Source organism: Muntiacus reevesi, chromosome 3 (assembly GCF_963930625.1).
Source record: "Muntiacus reevesi chromosome 3, mMunRee1.1, whole genome shotgun sequence".
NCBI classification, from domain to species: domain Eukaryota; kingdom Metazoa; phylum Chordata; class Mammalia; order Artiodactyla; family Cervidae; genus Muntiacus; species Muntiacus reevesi.
Genome location: NC_089251.1, coordinates 86,595,024 through 86,613,490, shown reverse-complemented (window position 1 = coordinate 86,613,490; position 18,467 = coordinate 86,595,024). Strand labels below are relative to the sequence as shown.

At 40.9% G+C, this 18,467-nt stretch overlaps 1 protein-coding gene across 1 annotated transcript in view; it reads left to right on the top strand.

Moving 5' to 3' along the window:
* TTC27 (tetratricopeptide repeat domain 27) overlaps positions 1-17,647 on the top strand; it is a 160,449-nt gene extending 142,802 nt beyond the window's left edge. The window contains exons 17-20 of the mRNA XM_065929457.1: positions 8,194-8,391; positions 9,674-9,785; positions 13,592-13,692; positions 17,410-17,647. Of these exons, the coding sequence (XP_065785529.1) occupies positions 8,194-8,391; positions 9,674-9,785; positions 13,592-13,692; positions 17,410-17,532 (534 nt within the window). The 3' untranslated portion in view covers positions 17,533-17,647. The remainder of the gene's footprint in view (positions 1-8,193; positions 8,392-9,673; positions 9,786-13,591; positions 13,693-17,409) is intronic.
* Positions 17,648-18,467: the final 820 nt, after the last annotated feature.

The window sequence follows — 18,467 nt, the reverse complement described above, 5'->3', positions numbered from 1 at the left end:
AAGCCTGGTGTGCTGCAGTCCATGGGTCGCAAAGAATTGGACATGACTTATTGACTGGACAGAAACAATGAGAGGGCTGGACGTCACCGTACTGAGTGGAGACAGGCTGAGACGTGACAGCTGTTCATTTAGTGCTTCCTGAACTGAAATGGGAAGAGGATTAGTAGAAGCCAGTTAAGTGTCCAGGAGGCATTTGTCTGAGTATTCTCGGTGTTGCCTCGGTCTTTCTAGGTAAGACTGCTGGATTCGTTACCTGGGGCTGCTATGTCAAATTACTACAAACTTAGTTTCTTCAAACAACAGAAATCTATTCTCTTCAGTTCTAGAGCTAGAAGATTGAAATCAAGGTGTTGCTCCCTCTAAAGGATCCAGGGAAGAATCTTCCTTGCCTCTTCCAGCTTCTGGGGGTTCCTGGCATTCCTTGGCTTGTGGCAACGTAATTGTAATCTCTGTTTCCCTCTTCACCTACTTCATCTCCTTCCCTGTGTCTCTATGCCTCATCTTCTCTTCTTATAAGAACATTAGTCTTTGGATTTAGGGCCCACATTAATCTAGTGTGACTTAATCCTAACTATCACTATTAACTATTTCCAAATGAGCTCACATCCTGAGTTTCTGTTACGACATGAATTTGGGGTGAGTATTCGACACCCCCCCCCCCCACAAGTTTCGCATTCCTTTTCAGAGGGAAAGCAGTGGCTTTGAGAGTACCGGGGCTGGTAGAGGTAAGGGGATGTGTCCAGCGCACACCTCACTGGGAGCTTTGGTGGAAGCAGAGGCAGCATGCACAGAGGCACCCTCTAGAGAATGTCGGCGATACCTCAGCTAGTGTCACGAAGGCCTCACTTAACACAGTACCAGAGATGTGAACATCTGAAAGTGACAGAGGGATAAGAAGAAGAAGGAGGGAGCTGATAGAAAACTTAAGAAAGCTTTTCAGAGAAATGCACTTACTGAGTCATATGCTGTACTGAGAGATAAGACTGACATCCCAGGCCATCTTGGACGAATTAGAATTTCTAAGAAGGATCTATTATTAGGCTTCAGAAGATTGTGAGATTACCCGAAATATCATGGAAAAAAAAAATTGTGTATGTGGCTTTGTAACTACCTCTTCTGGGTAGAGGTTTCAAAACTCTCAATCAGATCCACAAGGGTGTCCAGAACCCCCAGAAAAAAACCACAGACTAAATAAAGAATGATCCTTGGGGTAGAGTATTAGAATTAGTTTTCAGATAAAAAGGCAAGTGAACCTTCTCTTATGATCACCATGGGTTAAAATTTCCCCTAAGCTATGTTATATTACAAATGTATTTATCATTGCACTTGTTTTGGAAAGTTCTCAGTGTTTCCAAGCTGTGCACAAATAATTTAAGCTCCGTCCCCCACCCCTAATCCCCAGCCCACGTCTCTGCTGCTCTTCAGGAATGACCCCTTGGGAGAAGCATCTTGCCACAGTGTCCATGTCCCGTCTCAGTTCTCCGGTGTCTCAGCCTGTCTGTGGCACTTAGCACAGTTGATCCCTCTTCCTCCTTCCAACACTTTCTTTAGCTGGCTTCCAGAGTGTCACCGCTCTTAGGCCACCAGCTGCAGCTTGCTCATCCCCTTTGCAGGATTGCTCTCGCCTTTCCTTCCCTGTGAGCAACCCCAGGCTCAGTCCTTACACTCTTTTCCCTCCCCATTTATACTGCTGCCCAGGGGATCTCCCTTGGTTTTCCCTCTCATCTTCCTGAGGGTATGAACAAGTTTTCCTCCCTATGCCCCTTTAATTCTTTTCATATAGGCTTTTCAATGTGTTTCTTTCATTTCAGCTGCACTTTTTAGATGTCTGATTTTGTCCCTATTGTCTCATCCTCCCCTGGGGATATTGGCTCTTCGACTGGTAATGTGTACTTGGTGGGAGGGCCTAAAGCAAGCCCAGGACCAGATGGTGCCTCTCCTGGTGAGGGGAACTTATCTCCTAGAAATACTTTGCCACTGCCCCCTCCCATCACCACCGCCACCGCCCACGTGGCCTGGCTCCTCAGGAATCCTTTCTGATCTCTGCCAGGCACTGCTTTCTTCCAGTGCCCGTCTTCCTGAGTTGCCATCCAGCCTCAACAGGTTGGGGGCTGACCTGCTATACTTGCCTGGCCCCTGGCCTACACTGGGCTGGTGCTGGTATATTTTGGTCTCTCCATATTGGTGGCAAGTGGCCCATGGAGTAGTGTGTGGAAGGAAAAGAGAACACAACCGAAAAGCTTTTCCCAGGCTCCCAGGCCATCTGTGGGCCTTGGCACCTTGTACTTTTCCACCCTGGACTGCTCTTCTCCACCAAACCAGGACCCAACCAATCTCTGTCTCTCCAGGATTTCCCACGTGTTTGCTGTTACTTTTTCAGATTCATCAACTTTCTGTTTTTTCCCAGCAGTGTACAGAATTGGGGTTTAGAAAAAGAGGCTAGCAAGTGTTAGTGCATCAGCTTGTAGTCTGTGTAATCTCCATATGCAGATGAACAGTAAAACTGTTTCCACATTGGAAAATGAGTTCCATACAAATTAAGAAATAATTTAAACATCATAAAAAGGAAATATATTTACTCAGCAAACATTTAGAAAGAGCTTTAAATTCACATAATAAAAGTAAAACTAGAATAATAGCTGCATATATCTTTAGTGGAACAAAATATCATACACACAAACCAGTACTGGTGATATGCAATGAAATGACACATTTTCATATACTACTAATGGACATCTAAATTTGATTTAGTCCTTTTTGAAAGTATCCAGCTTATCTCTAGAGTCTTAAATTGTTTATTCCCTTGATTCTGTAGTTCTGTCCCTGGAATTCTAACCTAGAGAAGCTTCAGTATGAGAAAGATCTTCAGGCACAAAGATAGGCAGTGAAATGTTACGGTAAAAATGGCAATGGCAACGCACAGGAACAGCCCAACTGCAGTTGTTTTTTGTTGTTGTGTGTGTTCAGTCGTGCTCAACAATTTGTGACTCCGTGGACTGTAGTCCACCAGCCTCCTCTGTCCATGGAATTTTCCAGGCAAGCATACTGGAGTGGGTTGCCATTTCCTACTTCAGGAGATCTTCCCAGCCCAGAGATTGAATCCATGCCTCTTGCATCTCCTGCATTGGCAGATGGATTCTTTATCATCCGTGCCTCCCAGTGGGAGACTTTGAATCTATGAAAATGATCCATCTAAAGAATATATAAAAACATGAAAAAATTCTATGACATAGCGTTAAGTGAAAAACAAAGATAAAATAGTTTTACATAGTATTAGTATTTATGCAGAGCAAAGAAGCTAGTGAGAAATTAATGGCAAATTAGTAGTGCTTGTGTTTGGGAATTTTATTTTCTCTTTTTACTTTTTATTAGCTCCAGTGTCTTGGAGAAATTTTTAAGTTAAAAAGCTACAAAAACCTGTCTGGTTTTGGTTGATTCAAGATTTGGCAAAGAAAGGATAATGAAATGATCAAAGTTATTGGCATGCATATTTCACAAAAGAGCAAATCTTTCCAATGTAAAAGAACTTATTAGAAAGGAAGGAACAGCAGAGGAGTAAGGAAGTCTCCTTTATAACTTAATACAGCAGGTGCTTGAGAGCAAGAGCTGGGACGTGAGCTGCAGCTTCAAATCCACCTCTGCCTTCCCTTAGCTGTGTGACATTGGACAAGTTACTTTACTTCTCTGTGCTCCAGTTTCTTTATCTGCAGAATGCAAATAACAAGAGCACCTTCCCCCTAGAGTTGTTAGGAGGATTGTGTTCATAGAGCTCCTGGCTCACAGGAAGGGTCATACATATATATATATATATATATATATATGAATATATATATATGAATATATATATATAAAGAGAAGACAACAGTGATAGGAGATAATATTCATATATATATTTCATAAAAGAACAAATCTTTCCAATGTAAAAGAACTATATATATATATATATGAACATTATCTACTATCATTGTTGTCTTCTCTTTATCCTCATTAAAGCTCATGATTCCAAAAATCTCTTCCATTCCCCATGTTCATGGTGGACTTTAGCAACTGACTATGTCTGTCTTTCTCTCTACTCTAGATCTAGCTGTTCTTCAACACTTGGTTTTAGGCAGATGGCATGTCCGTTACTTTGGACTTAAAACTTCTTTGTCCTCATCTTATTCCATATGTGCAACCCATTCAAGTGCCCATGTCTTAGATCCTATTTATTTCCCTAAGAATTACCTCTGAATTCTTAAACTGTTCTACCCTTCAGCCTGTTACTACATACTTAGTAATTTATCATTTTAACTGTAACTGATGGGTTCAGTAATCAAATTTTTACCAGTTTACAGTAGATAAAAACATTTATCTGTTTTAAAAGTTGTTTTTTTTTTTTCACTTTTGATGCAAAGGACTGTAATGCAGGTAAACTTTATGGACTGCCCAGGAGAAAATCATAGTCTTTGGTGATTCATTTTATCAAAGAAATCCTAGTGCAAGATCTTTTGTTTTTTTGAGTTAAAAATACCTACTTTCTAAAGAAGGTTTAAACATATGTTACTATTTTTGTAGTCAATCTGGATAACTAGACTGTGATTTTTCTCACTTAACAGTTAAAGAGAGGAAAAATGGTGATATTAACTGGTAAATTATAGCATTGTTTTTTAAAAAAAATTTTATCACACTTTTTAAGATTACATATTAGCTCCATTTGTTGATGTATTTTAATAACTCACTTTTTTCCTTCAGTTTATGGGACTTCCTTAATTGCAGGAAATACCTTTTTAATTAACTTTTTTTCAAATGGTGAAAATGTAGAAAAGTATACAGATCATAAGTAAACACGAGTTTTCCTGAAGGGAACACACCTGTGTAACCCACCCCCAGCGTGTGAGTTAGAACATCGCCAGCATCCCAAAGCCCACACGGTCCCCTTTTAAAAATGAGTATTTTTATGTGCCGTCATTCTTTGTTTCCTTTTTGCCAGTTTTTGAATATATTTATTCTTTTTCTCTCTTTTTAAATAGAATTTTTGTATTTTTAAAATAACACAGTTTTTACAAGTTAAGTCGTGGTGTAAGACTAACGGCAAAGTGCAGCAGTTTCCTGCTCCACTGCCCCCCCCATGCTTCTTGCCAGAGGGGAGAAGCCCTCTAGGAGTCTTTAGCCATTTGCACATTTCCATATTTCATAATAATAATAACTATATATGGCTATTTTTGTTAACCCAATTTTAGGTATTATCAGTTGACCTCCTCATTTATAGTAAATAAGGACTTAATTCTCTTATACTGGCATTTCTATTCCACTTCTTCCCAATATATTTACACGAAAATTTTGGTTACGTGAATATTTTCTATTAGCATTGTATGTCTGTGCAAATTATATTCAAAATGGATATTACAGAATTCTGTGATCGAGGGGTACTGTTTGCTTTTCGTTTTTAATGGCATTAATGCTTGTGTTGGTTTTCACGTGATTCTCTGTGAGCCTCTTGTCTAAAATCCTCATCTCTCCTGCCCTCCCTTTTCTGGCTTTAGCTCTGGATGGTCACTCGCCCTCGAACTTGCCAGTCCACAGTCTTCCAGTTCTGATCTTTTGTGGATGTACTCTCCTTGTTACTTTCTCCTTCCCTGGTTTCCGTGACATGACTTGCTGCCATCCTTCCTTAGGCACAGACCTCCATTCATCTCTCCTCCCCTTAAACGGTGTTTTCCTTTAAGACTCCATCCCCGGTGTGATTCTTACCCCACACAGTCTCCTTAAGCAGTATCTGCCAGGGCCACGTGTGACTGCTATCTATTCCTCCATATGGAACTCTCTCCTCAGGGCCAGACCCAGCTGTTTAATCACGGAACATCAGAGAGTATAAAAACAAACTTGGTGTTGCCTTGCCTTCTCTTCAGGACCTCTCTCCTGATGGAATCTGCATGTGAATTGGGTAGAGGTGTGTCTGGTGTCTGCACCCTGACCCCAACAGAGGCACTGTACTTCCTTGCCGTTTTACACTTCCCTTTATGCACCCACAAATACACACACACACTGTCTTTACCAACTTTTCCGCTCTCAAACACCAGCACTACAGCTCTCCATTTTAATTGGCAGGAAGAATAAGATTTCTCTTCCCCCTTGGCTACTCATCATGGCTAAAGTGAGTAGATGGGATGTCGGGCCAACTGTGAGAGCCCAGAAAAAGCAAAGAATTTTACTACTTTAGTATGCTCCACTTGTCCAGCTTAGTAACTGTTTCACTAGAGCATCTCTTTCGAAGTATGTTAATACTTGAAATGTTTACAGAACATGTACTTGAAACAGGTAGTGCACATTCATACCATTTCTCCTGCATTGTGACTTTCAGGCTTAAAACCATGAGTGGGACTGTAATATCAATTTCATTACTTTCAGATTTAAAACTGTACATGTTGAATTATAATGTGAATTTATGGGCAGAGATAATTCACCTTGTCTGTCACAAAAGAAAAAAAAGTACAATTGAGTGTTCTCCTGTCCACTTGTATCCCTGGATGTAATTAGGACCATGAGTCTGAGCTCACATTCCTAACAGTGTTCACGGGCCAGAAGGGCCGTGATTCCTTGGCTGCATCTCATGTCTGGATCAGAACGCCCTGCAGGGAGATAGAGCAAGGTGTCGGTTGCATTTTTCTTAGCAACTCTTCTCTGAAAGAGGTGTGTTTGTGCAGTCTTCCTTTCAGGCAGGAGTCGTTTATTGCATCAGTACTGTGCGCCAGACACGATGTTGGACATCAGGGGCACAAGCTGATGAACGCGGTCCTCCCCTTGAAGTTCAGAGTAAGGATAAAGATGTGGCACCCTGTCTCTTGGAGCCTTGCCACTCAGACGAGTGTGTGATCTGTGGACCGTCCGCATCACCACCACGTGGGAGCGCGTTAGAAATGGAGAATCTCAATCTGAGATGGAGCAGCATCTCATCCAGGATTCTGCATTTACAGCAGGCTCCTGGGTGATGCCGCTGCCGTCAGTCCAGGGGCCACACCAAGTAGCAAGGTCTGAGGGTACTCTCCTTGAGCTGGTTCTTCAGGTAGATCCATGTGTCTTTGCTGGCCTCCTGTCACAAGGGTGGGTCATTGAGGATGCACTTTCTGTGCTTCCAGGGAGCCCTTGAGATACACGGCCCAGTATAGCTGTATCTTGTCATAGCGGTTAACCTGCTGTGAGTTACACCCACTTAGTTCATCTATCAGCATTCAGGGTATCTGGGGTAGAATGTGTGAAGACTAATGAAAGTGAGATGGCGGAGAAGTTGCCAAATGGTGAATGGAACTGGGGTAGTTGGAAGGACAAGAGATACTTTCTGGGTGGCCTGCATGCCTGAGGCAAATGCATTGGTAGTTTATCATTCAACAGTGAGAAAGGGCCAGGACCACTTTAAGCAGAATTCTAATTCTGAGCGTTATCACTGTGATCTGGGTGGAAAATAGTGAGGCCAACATAAAGGAAAAGAAGCTAGATTTAGGACTCATGGATGGCATCACTGACTCAATGGACATGAATTTGAGCAAGCTCTGGGAGTTGGTGATGGACAGGGAAGCCTGGCGTGCTGCAGTCCATGGAGTCACAAAGAATCAGATGCGATTGAACTGAACTGAGGAGTGTTGAGTCAGATCGGTTACGTGTGGCCCAACCAGGAGAGAAGAGAATCTAGGTTGGTGCTCAGGGTGCTGGCTCTGAGAGTATAGGAGGAAGAGGGATCTGGGATCTAGGTTTCCCTTTAGGATGATGGAGAGTGAGATGTTGATGGAACGCATCTGGTATTGAGGTGCACATTCCGGGGGCTCTGTCTGGAAGGCAGTTGGGCTGGCACTGCATCCACAGTGTTGGGTAGATACTTGGTCACGGTGTGTTTGCAGCTACCGGCGTGGGTCAGATCATTTGGAGAGGACCCCCAGAATGAGAAGAGAGGCGTGTGGAGCCTAGGGCCCTGTGAAGCAGGGCCCTCCAAGGAGCCTGAAAAGGGGACACCGAGAGAGGTCAGATCACTGTCTGTGATGCCAGACAGTGGTTCCGGATAGGCTCATCTTGTTTTTCACTCTTTAAAAGTGGCGGAGTGACACTCTTGCAGGCCTGACTTGGTTTTCACTGTCGCCCTTGTTGGTGGTGAGGGTGGCCCTTTGTTTTTTGTTATTGTTTGCTTGTTTCTAGCTTACCAGCTTCTCCTGTGCGTTTTTTAAGGTCCTTAAAATCTTGGTCAGGGCAGTGATGGATGGGATGGCTGATCGTAGTGGCGATGTTGCAACTGGCCTCAGAGGAAAGCTGCAGGAGTTATTTGGCAGAGTGACTTCAAGAGTGACAAATGATGGAGAAATCTGGAGGCTGTATGCCCAAGTGTATGGAAACGGGCAGAGTGACAAGCCTGATGAAAATGAAAAGGTGAGTCCTTCCCAGTCCTCTGGAGCTCTTACCTTCTATTTGAACACAGACATGGTGAATCTGCTTTTTTGATGGTTGGAGGGAGACTAATAATTTGAAAGATAAGATTAATATGCTCTTATTTTCAGTTGTGATGCAGTCTTTTAACATAAGCACCCTGAATTCTGGACAGGCTAGGATGTGTAAACATTCATCTTTTTTCTTTCCATGAGTTTTTCTTAAATAATTGTTCTCTGTTTCCCAAAAAGGGTCTCTTTAACCTGCTTTCCTTGCAAGCCATGAACAGCTGGTTCTCGTTATTTACTCTACACCCCTTTCTGCAGGCTTCTTGCTGAAGACTAAGGTAGTTGGTACAAGGACAAAGGAGTGTTTAAATCTGAGTTGGAGACTATGAAAAGGAGAAAGAAAAAGGAGCTCGATAAGACTATCAGAGAGGAGCTTTTAAAGTCTAAACATAAATGTTTTACAAAGGTTGCCCTGCCCCTTTCTTGCAAGTGCAGTGGAACACCAGTTATGTTCAAGTTATGCCTTCAGCTTCTTATCTTAGAATGTAAAAGGGGCCTCCAGAGTTTCAAGGTTGGAATACTAAATGTTTTGTGTTCTTTTCAAAACATTCACAACAAATCAAATGTACTTGTATAAGTTTGGAATTTGCCACAGTACAGCTAATCTGTGGGATTCTTAGCTGTTCTCTCCCCCTTTGTGTCCACCCAGCTGGCTTCCAGCAAAGCCTTGTCTGCCTGGAGAATACATACTCACACGCATGTGTGCACACACTCCTGCTTTCCGTCCTTCCATTCTTGAATTCTGTCCTCTCTTGCATATGCGGCATTAAGGATACTCTGAATTCTCTGATCTGTGATTTCTCCCTCAAGGGTGGGGAGGTTGTAAAAGAGAGTTGCTTTAAGCATCTGTGTCGTTACCCACCTGCCAGTAATCCCACAGTTTTCACCAAGTTCACACCTTGTTCTCTGAACTGGTCTCTTAAGCTGATGTTTACAAATGCCAGGGAAATGTGTATACTTCTTATAGATTTGCAAACCCAGACTTTTAATTTTGGGAGGGAAGTGTCTCCATTCAGACCTGCCCATTTGATTTAACTGCTTGTTGCTGTTGGATGTGCATCTGTATCCCTTCTTTGATGAGAATAATGCTGAGACTGTGATGCATAACCCAGAGGCTGGCTTTCAGCTGGAATTGGTTCCATATGACTTCCAGGAAGCAGAGTTTGAAATGTCCATTCTGCTTGTTGTTCTGAATGCTGTTCTTTTTCTTTCCTCAGGCGTTCCAGTATCTCTCTAAGGCATACAAGTGTGACACCCAGTCCAGTTGTTGGGAGAAAAATATCACGTCATTTAAGGAAGTGGTTCAAAGAGCCTTAGGACTTGCACATGGTATTTGATGTAACATTTGATATCCATGGTGTATTTTAATGTATTTCTACTGATAGGAAAACATTTTAGTCAAAAGTGAAATTCCACTTCAGATAATTTCAGATTACTTCATTGTATTAGAATTTTTGTAGTTAATTCAGCAAGCATTTACAGATTAACTAACAATGAGAAAAATTAGGCTAGAGGCTTAAATAGTGTATGAATAAGTGACAGATGGATAGGAAATACCTTTACAACTGTGTTTAATCTTCACACAGAAGTAACCTCCCGCACTGATGATGTAGTAGTAAGAAAATCTGAACTTTCCTTGACTTATATTCTTCTTTTGTAAATGAAAATATTAATAAGAGTACATAGATTACTGGAGTGCATAGCACTGTATTTTAATGTGTGGTATTTGAGGGGAGAAGTAACCTTAACTAGAAAATTGTATGCCGATTAGGGAAAGATATTCCAGATAAAGGCTGCTTTTAATTATTTGCATTAATGAAAAGTACAACAGTTACAGGCAATAACGCACTTTTACATTTATGTTTGAACATAGGCATGTGATGCCCTGGGCATGCAATTCAAATAAAATAATGAAGCCACACTGTCAAGGAATGAATCACAAGGACTGTGAATCTATCCTAAAGTCCTCCTGTAACTTCTGCAACTAATAGTTGCCACAAATAGGGTGCAGCAAGGGGCAATATAAAGGGCAGACCTTTGGACTCAGGGGCTCTGGGCTCCAGGACCAGCTCTACCACATGCTAACTTGGTGACTTGGGGTCACCATTACTTACCTTCTCTGACCCTTAGTTCCCTTGTCGTGAAAATGGAATAATACCTATGGTTGTTACGAAAAATAAGTAAAAGCATATTGAAACACTTAATAGTATCTTACACATGGTTTAAAGGTTAATCCCTTACCTCCTCACCCCCACCCTATTCTTTCTATAGTAGAGAATCTGAGTTGGGTGATAAGGGACCCAAAACTAAAAAGGAAAAAATGAGCAAGAATAAAGCTTAACTTTGCCTTGAAAAAAGTCACAGAATGTTCAAACAGTTTAGAAATGGGCTTAGTAGTTAATAATTCTCCTTGTCATTGACAAAAGGATATAAATATCCAATTTCCTGGGCCACCCACCCCTTGACAGATAAGGTAGAAGTTAGACTCTGTGTAGCTGAAACTCAGTGTAGAAAAGGTTGAGATACTTTCTGACAGGCCAGTGGAAGCAGGGTCAGGGGTGGCTGGAATTCACAAAGCTTGTGCTGGCCTCAGGGTAGGTGGGCTCAGGTGGAGTTTATTCTTTAAAAGTTCAAAGGCCTTTGGCCTTTGTGGATCCAGACTACTTTTGGAGGACCCATGCTAAGGTGTATTATCTACACAGTTAGAGCAGGGTGCAGTTTATTTTGAAGAACTTATTTGAGCTATTTCAACTTGCCAACCCTGAACATTTCTGTGAACAGCAGGTTCTGTATCAGTCAACGCCAAGATATTTTCTGTAATCACTAAGTGGTAGTATTAAACCTGTCAAATATAAATAAGCAGGTTAAAGAAGTACTCCAGGAAAAAAATCTTTATTTTGCACCTTAAAATTTATTTCAAACTATTTTTGGTACCCTTTTTTCTCCTTCTGAGAAATACTTTGAGAAAAACAAGTGTCTTTTCTTTTAAGTTTCCCTTTGACTTGAATGAATTATGTGTTTGTGCTCCTTATGGCATTTTAAGCATACCTGAGTGGATGCTCAGCTTTCGTTTCTAGTGATATTTTAGATTTATAAAGATAAATCTTAACCTTGTCTGTGTTGCTCTGGTGTAGCCATGCTCCATGGAAGAATAAGCTGAGTTTCTCTGTTATTTCTGTTCTCTTTTTTTTATCTTTCTCCCGATCACTGTGCTCCACGTCACCCAATTCTGGAAAAGGAAATATGACATTTAAAAAAAATCTCCATATGATTTATTCCTTTTCGGGTTGTTATTTTGAAGAATAGACATGTGCTCCAGAAAGCTTGGTAAGGGTTTCCACATAGGGTTGGAGACCCTTCTGTAACAGTGTTGTCATTGTGTACCCATTGTTCTGTCTGGAGGGTGTTCATTTACAGTCTGTGTTGTTCTCTTTTCTGGGAAAGGGTGGGCAAAAGTTCATCCCTTCTTTGCCATCCAGGAACTTTTAAAATCATAGTTATGCATTTTAACTACAGTCTGCCTGGAGGAAGCATAGCTGTGTTGGATTTCCTGATGATTTGAAACAGCAGGTTATTTCTCTCTCTCTCTCTGTCTCTCCGTCTCTAATGCCTCTTGAAAATAGGATTGAGGAAGGCCTCTAATAGAGTGTTTGTCTCTTTGCTCTCTATTTTGTTTTTCTCAAAATGACAATGAAGGATTGAAAACAGAATCACAGCTGTTTTTGTTATGTTACTAGGTGCTAAACAACCCAAGTATCTCACTAATGGTAGTTACAACCTTCCTCTATTACGGGACACAGACATCATGATCCTCAATATCTCTAGGTTAACCTACGCCCTTTGAAAATGAGTGTGACATTGTTGTCTCCCATTCATCCTTTCAAAATCTAGTTTTTATTTTGAAATAGGAATGCCAGACATAGCTCATGCCATAGAAGGTGTTAATGAATGACAAACCTATTTTACCAGGCACACACAACCTCTGCTAGTTTACATGCAGTAAGAAATCTGTTGTCTATCTCTGTTCCAAGATACACGGTACGGAGGAGACTTCAGTTGCTGCACTGTTTCGTGGAGTTTTAAAATGGGTTCTGGTTATTGATCTGTTTGTAGTGAGCATAATTTACAGGAACAGAAACAAGGAGTCAGTGGAGAAATCTGAAGAAGTAAAGTGAAGTTGCTCAGTCGTGTCCGACTCTTTGCGACCCCATTGACTGTAGCCTACCAGACTCCCAGTCCATGGAATTTTCCAGGCAAGAGTACTGGAGTGGATTGCCATTTCCTTCAGGGGGTCTTCCCAACCCAGGGATCGAACCCGGGTCTCCCACATTGCAGGCAGACGGTTTACCTTCTGAGCCACTAGGGAAGAGAAATCTGAAGCATTAAATTTTTACAAAGCTCTTCACTTGTTCTTACAAAGTGTTCATAGCCAGGCCTTCTGCTAGAAAGGGTTATAGCCTCTGTTCATAATTTCAGGTTTAAGGAAAATGGGCTCCTCAGAATGCGGGAGGCAGAGTTGTTGGAATGAGTGACTGTCTTCTCCCCTGCTCGGTGCTAATGGTTACCAGGTGTGACTCAGCAACCGGAGAGCCTGGTCATGCTCACCTTCCCTAAATGCAGGCCCCTGGGTTGTTGACATCACTTCTTCCAGAGTGGTGATACAAGCCCCAAATATGCAAATACAGTGAGAATTGAGCTGTGAATATCTGGCATGTCACTTCCTTGGGCTGCTGTCACTGGCAATTGTGAGTCCCCACTAGGGACTCAGCACTTTGGGAAGCCATGTTAAGATGAGCTGTGTCTGTTTTTGTTCTCTGTGGGCATCTTGTGTCTGCCTAATTTCAATGATCTGTGCTTCTTTGTTTTTTTAGAGTCTATTCCCAACAATCTGTAACTCACCAAAAAATACTCATTTTCCTCAAAAGTCTCCTTTGAGCAATAAATGATCTTTTTTAAGGGATAAAAGGGGAAATTATGCACATAACTTATTTTCCTTTTACCAAAATAAAAACGTCCCATGTAGAAGCATTTCTAAAGTCTGTTACTATAAAATACTAATGAAATAATTGGATTTTGTGCCTTTAAATTATCATTATCAATTTTTAATGGATGTTTTCCGTGTATCTATCTTCCAGTGGCTATTAAATGCAGTAGAAACAAATCCAGTCCCCAGGAGGCTATACAAGTGCTGTCTTCAGTTCGACTCAATTTACGGGGCTTATTGTCTAAAGCAAAGGTGAGGATGAAATGTGAATTGTTTAGAATTATCACAGAAAAAAAAAGGGTTGGTGTCAGCCAGCTGCTCTTAACTGTTCTCTACCTGAGGGATAACTTTAGGCCCGCATTTTATTTTGTTTTTACATTTTGTTTGTTTATTTTATTTTTGGCTGCGCTGGGTCTGTTACTTGGCGTGGGCTTTCTCTGTGCGCGGCGAGTGGGGCTGTTTGTTGAGCTGTGCTGGCTGCTCGCTACAGCGTCTTCCCTTCCTGCGGAGCATGGGTTCTAGGTGTGCGGGCTTCACTGGTTGCGGCTCCCAGGCTCGAGGGCACAAGCTCAGGCTTCGCTGCCCTGAGGCAAGTGGGACTTTCCCAGACCAGGGTTTGAACCTGTGTCCTCTGTATTGGGAGGCAGATTCTTCGCCACTGTACCACCAGGGGAGTCCCTCCCGTTATATTTTAGTATTAGCCCCAGGTGGTTGTGCTGGTGAGGAGATCATTGACCTAGTGACTAAACCACCCTACTCACGGGTAACTTAGGAGTCTTTGAAATTAATATTTATAATCCGGCTCTTGATGCTTTCTTTAAATCAAACAGTGCTCTTCTACTTAATCACTTTTTCCCAAAATGTGGCATATATACTACTAGTAGCACTTGGGTAAATGTTGTTATTTTAATATATATTTATTTCAGTGCATATTAGAAAAAGTGTAAGTAGCAATCAAATCTATAATTTCATGAATATTATTGCTTATTTTCTATTTACAGTATTCTAATGTTTTCCTTAAAAAATACTTTTATTTTAAAAAGTTGATTTAGAGACAGATATTAAGTAGGTGATGTATGGATTTGACAAAAATGTTTAAGTGTCAAACTCAGGTTTGACAACTAAAACATATGCTATCAGTTTACAAATAGCACCCTGTGAGCTAGTGCTAGGAGGGGGACAGCTGAGAGCCATCGAGGGAGCTCTTGAGTAGATTGGACTCCACATCTCTACCTGTGACAGATCAGGTCTGGGACAGAGCCCAGGAAATCTGTATTCAGTTTCCCAGGTAGTTCTAACATGTAACTAGATTTGTAGTATACCCCTGGGAACAAAATTTGAAGTAATACAACTTCTAGTACAAATTAGCACTTTCTCTTCTAATCTTTGTTTGCCTTCCCCTTTTTAATCTTGGGTTGCAGCTAATTTTAACTCACTTCTGAGAGCCAAATTCATGGCATGTGAAGGTCACTTCTGGACACAGGTAAAGACCTTTCCAGAGGGTGCATTTTCATTAATTGCTTGATCTTTTCATATCAGAGCATCATTTTTGCCTCTTTGTAGATTATTAACTCACTTTCCTAGGAAAGTGCTGCTGGAACCAGGTTTCTATAATCTGGGGGAACAGTATTTTCTCCCAGCTTGACAGCACAGCTTCAGATTATGTGTCTCTCAGAAAGCTCCAGGAGCTCTTAAAGAAGGTCAAGGTAGCAAACTTTTTTCATGACTCTTATTCCCAAATCGAGAGCTCAGTTTCCTAGTTTCAGTGAGGTCATCAACTTACCCATGATTGTTTATTTCTTCAGGATGTACTTCACAGATTTCTCTTTCTCTGTGCAAAGCTTATAATTTATTAATTTTACATAAATCTACACTTATATATGACTTAAATAGTCTTTTTGTAATGTAATTTTACTTACTTACTTTTGGCCGCGCTGGGTCTCCCTTGATGCACACGCTTTCCTCTGGTTGCAATGGGTAGGGGGCCACTCTCTAGTTGCACAGCTCAAGCTTCTTACTGCAGTGGCTTTTCTTGTTGCGAAGCGTGGGCTCCAAGGCCCATGGGCTACAGGAGTTGTGGTTCCCGGGCTCTGGAGCACAGGCTCAGCAGCTGTAGTGCATCGACTTAGTTGCTCTGCGGCCTGTGGGGTCCTCCTGGACGAGGGATTGAACCTGTGTTTGCTGCATTTGCAGGTGGATTCTATACCCCTGAGCCGTCAGGGAAGCCTGACTTAAACAGTCTTGTCTGTACTGTCCAATACATTCATATTGTGGAATTCAAAACATTGAAAATGAGGCCTCAGAACATCATCTGTGTATAGATTTATTCTCATTAGGTCTCAACTGGATTATCCAAAAATGGGAAAAATTGCTTCCCAGCACCTCTTTTGAAAGCACCTTTTTGCATATAATATTTGGGAGCCCCTGATTTTGTAGTAAATCATTTTTACTTTTCTACTTTGTAACAAATTGGATTTGCTAAAAAGAATTGCCTTCCTAAAGAACACTTTTCCAGAACACTTTAAAAAGTGAAAATGACCGAGGGTGACTGTGTTAAATAATAGGCTCAGTTTGCACGAATCTCTGGTCCTTTCCTGCCAGGACTGGCACGTCATGGAAATAAACTCCTAGATAGAACCTAGAAACTCAGCTAAAGTCATCCAGTTCTTGTTCGGCCAGGACAGGGTAATTCCTCAACCCTCAGCACCCCGTCCTTGTCCAGATTTGCTGCCAGGGCGGTGGTGGTGGGGGGTCGGTGGCATGACGGCAGTTGGTGAGGATACCAGAGAGCCTGGAGGCAGAGCGGGATACACCACTTATGCTCCAGAGGACCCTCAGCAAATTATTCTTTCTTCCTAAGCCTCAGTTTCCTCTCTGCTTCCTCCTTACTTTATAGGGAAGTGAGGTAGATTTGTGATGATTTGCAAGCGCTATAATTCTTAGTAAAAATAAATATGCCACTTAAGTCCAAGTTACTTTGCTCAGAGGTGTTTTTTTCTACTGATCACATCGCAGTGGTTGGTATGTCAGTCTGTTGTGAAATGCTGTGTAAGATGTGACTACACAGTTATGTGGCAGAGCTTTACAAAACAGCTCTATGCTTCATAAATCACTGTGAGAAATTCTAAGCTTATCATGGTGATGACGCCTTCACTCAGAACATCTTCAGGATTCCCTTTTTAGAATAGCTATCAGAATGATTATCGTCATCTGTGGTGGTGGTGGTGGCAAACAGTCATATTTTAATGATAAGTTTTTGTAAACAATCTTAAGTATGATGAAAAAGATAGATGGTAAGCTGAGTAAATTACATTTCTGATTAAAACACACACACACACAATGTGGTCATAAAATCCTGAAGCTAGTTGTCCTGGGTGCCTGTACTGACTCAGCAGGCAGTTCCTAGAAAGGCATTCCAAAATGTACCAACCACGGTGGTGTTACTGAGGGATGTTGCAATATTCCCCCACCCCAAAGCAACTCCTTTTGTTTTACTGTGCTGGACTTTTTTGTTTTTACCCAGTCTTGATGATTGTTGTGGCCTCTGAGTCCTAAGCCATAATTAATTTTCAAATAGCATAAAGAGTATGATTTATATGAACTTGAATCTAAAATGTATTTGTTTTGCTTGTATACACAACGAATAGATTTGTTTTGCTTAGATGAATAATGTCTATTTATCCAAAAATCATCTTATGACATTCAAATGAATAATACAATCAATATTCAAGATAACTGTTTCCAAGAGGAGAACTCATTTGAATTTACAAGTTGAGGCATGTTGTTTGATTCATCCATTGTTGCAGCTTGTTCATTTCCAGGATGGTGAATGGAACAAACACAACTATTGCTGCTCTAATGTTGTGGTTTTATTATACAAAGGGAATTTTAATTCAGTACTCTGTGTCTGTGTTTTTTTAAAGAGATGGTCATTGTTTTGATAATTCTGCTTTGTTCTTTATGCTGCAGCAACTTTTTACAGATGCGGCAAGTGGAGAAATTTCCAGGGAATTAGGTGATGAAATAGCAGCTATGGACACCTTAGTGACAGAGCTTCAAGACCTAAGCAACCAATTTCGAAATCAGTATTGACCATCCTGGGAACAGTTTCTGGAAAAGGTGTTTCACTTTCCAGAATTTCTTTTATATCTGTGTCTCTGAAACTCAAGATATTGATTTTTTAAATAAATTTCTCTTATATGGCTAACATCCTTGCTTTTGTGATTTTTTCCAAATGCTTCAACTTTGTGAAATACATTAAATAAAATTTTTCTTTCCTCTTTGTTTAGGCTTAATTACAGTTGAATTCACTATTTTTATTATTCTTGAGGTATTTCAGCACAAAGAGGGGGGAAAACGTAGTTTTCTTTTTAGCATGGAGTTTATTCTCTCTCAGCGTAAAATGAATTAGATCATTCTCTGGAAAAAGTCCAAACAGGGAAAAAAAAAATCACACACTGCAAGTTTGTGGGATCATTAGATTGGCTGGTATATTATCCAAAAGTGATAAAAGAGTACATTCAATGATGGAAACCTTTACACTTCTTGAGATTTTGTATTTGGGTCAGAAAGATACAGACTTGGCTAAATTAGGACTATGGGTATGGTTTAACTTCTAAATCAGGAAAATGAGAGAGAAAAAATGACATAACTCAAATCTTGACTCAACCATTAGCCACCAGTAACCAGACTGACCCCCCTCACTGTATATACTGCCAGCCTTAAATATGGTTGTTTAATAAGGTTATGATGAGTGAAGACAGCTATAAATGGTGCCATATTACAAAAATGCCAAAGTAAAATGTTTTCTTAGTAATGTCTATGGAAACAAATATTGAAGGCAGCAGCTGAATTTAATAATCTTACTACAAAAGTCGTAGTAAGGAATTTGTAGTCCTGGCTTTGGTTGCTGAATGTTCGGTCCTATGCATAAGTCATTGACCCTTGCTATTTTCCATGTTCTTATTTATAAAATGTGAATAATTTCTATTCCTTACTGCTTTGTGCCTTTCTGCTGCCTTTGGAAA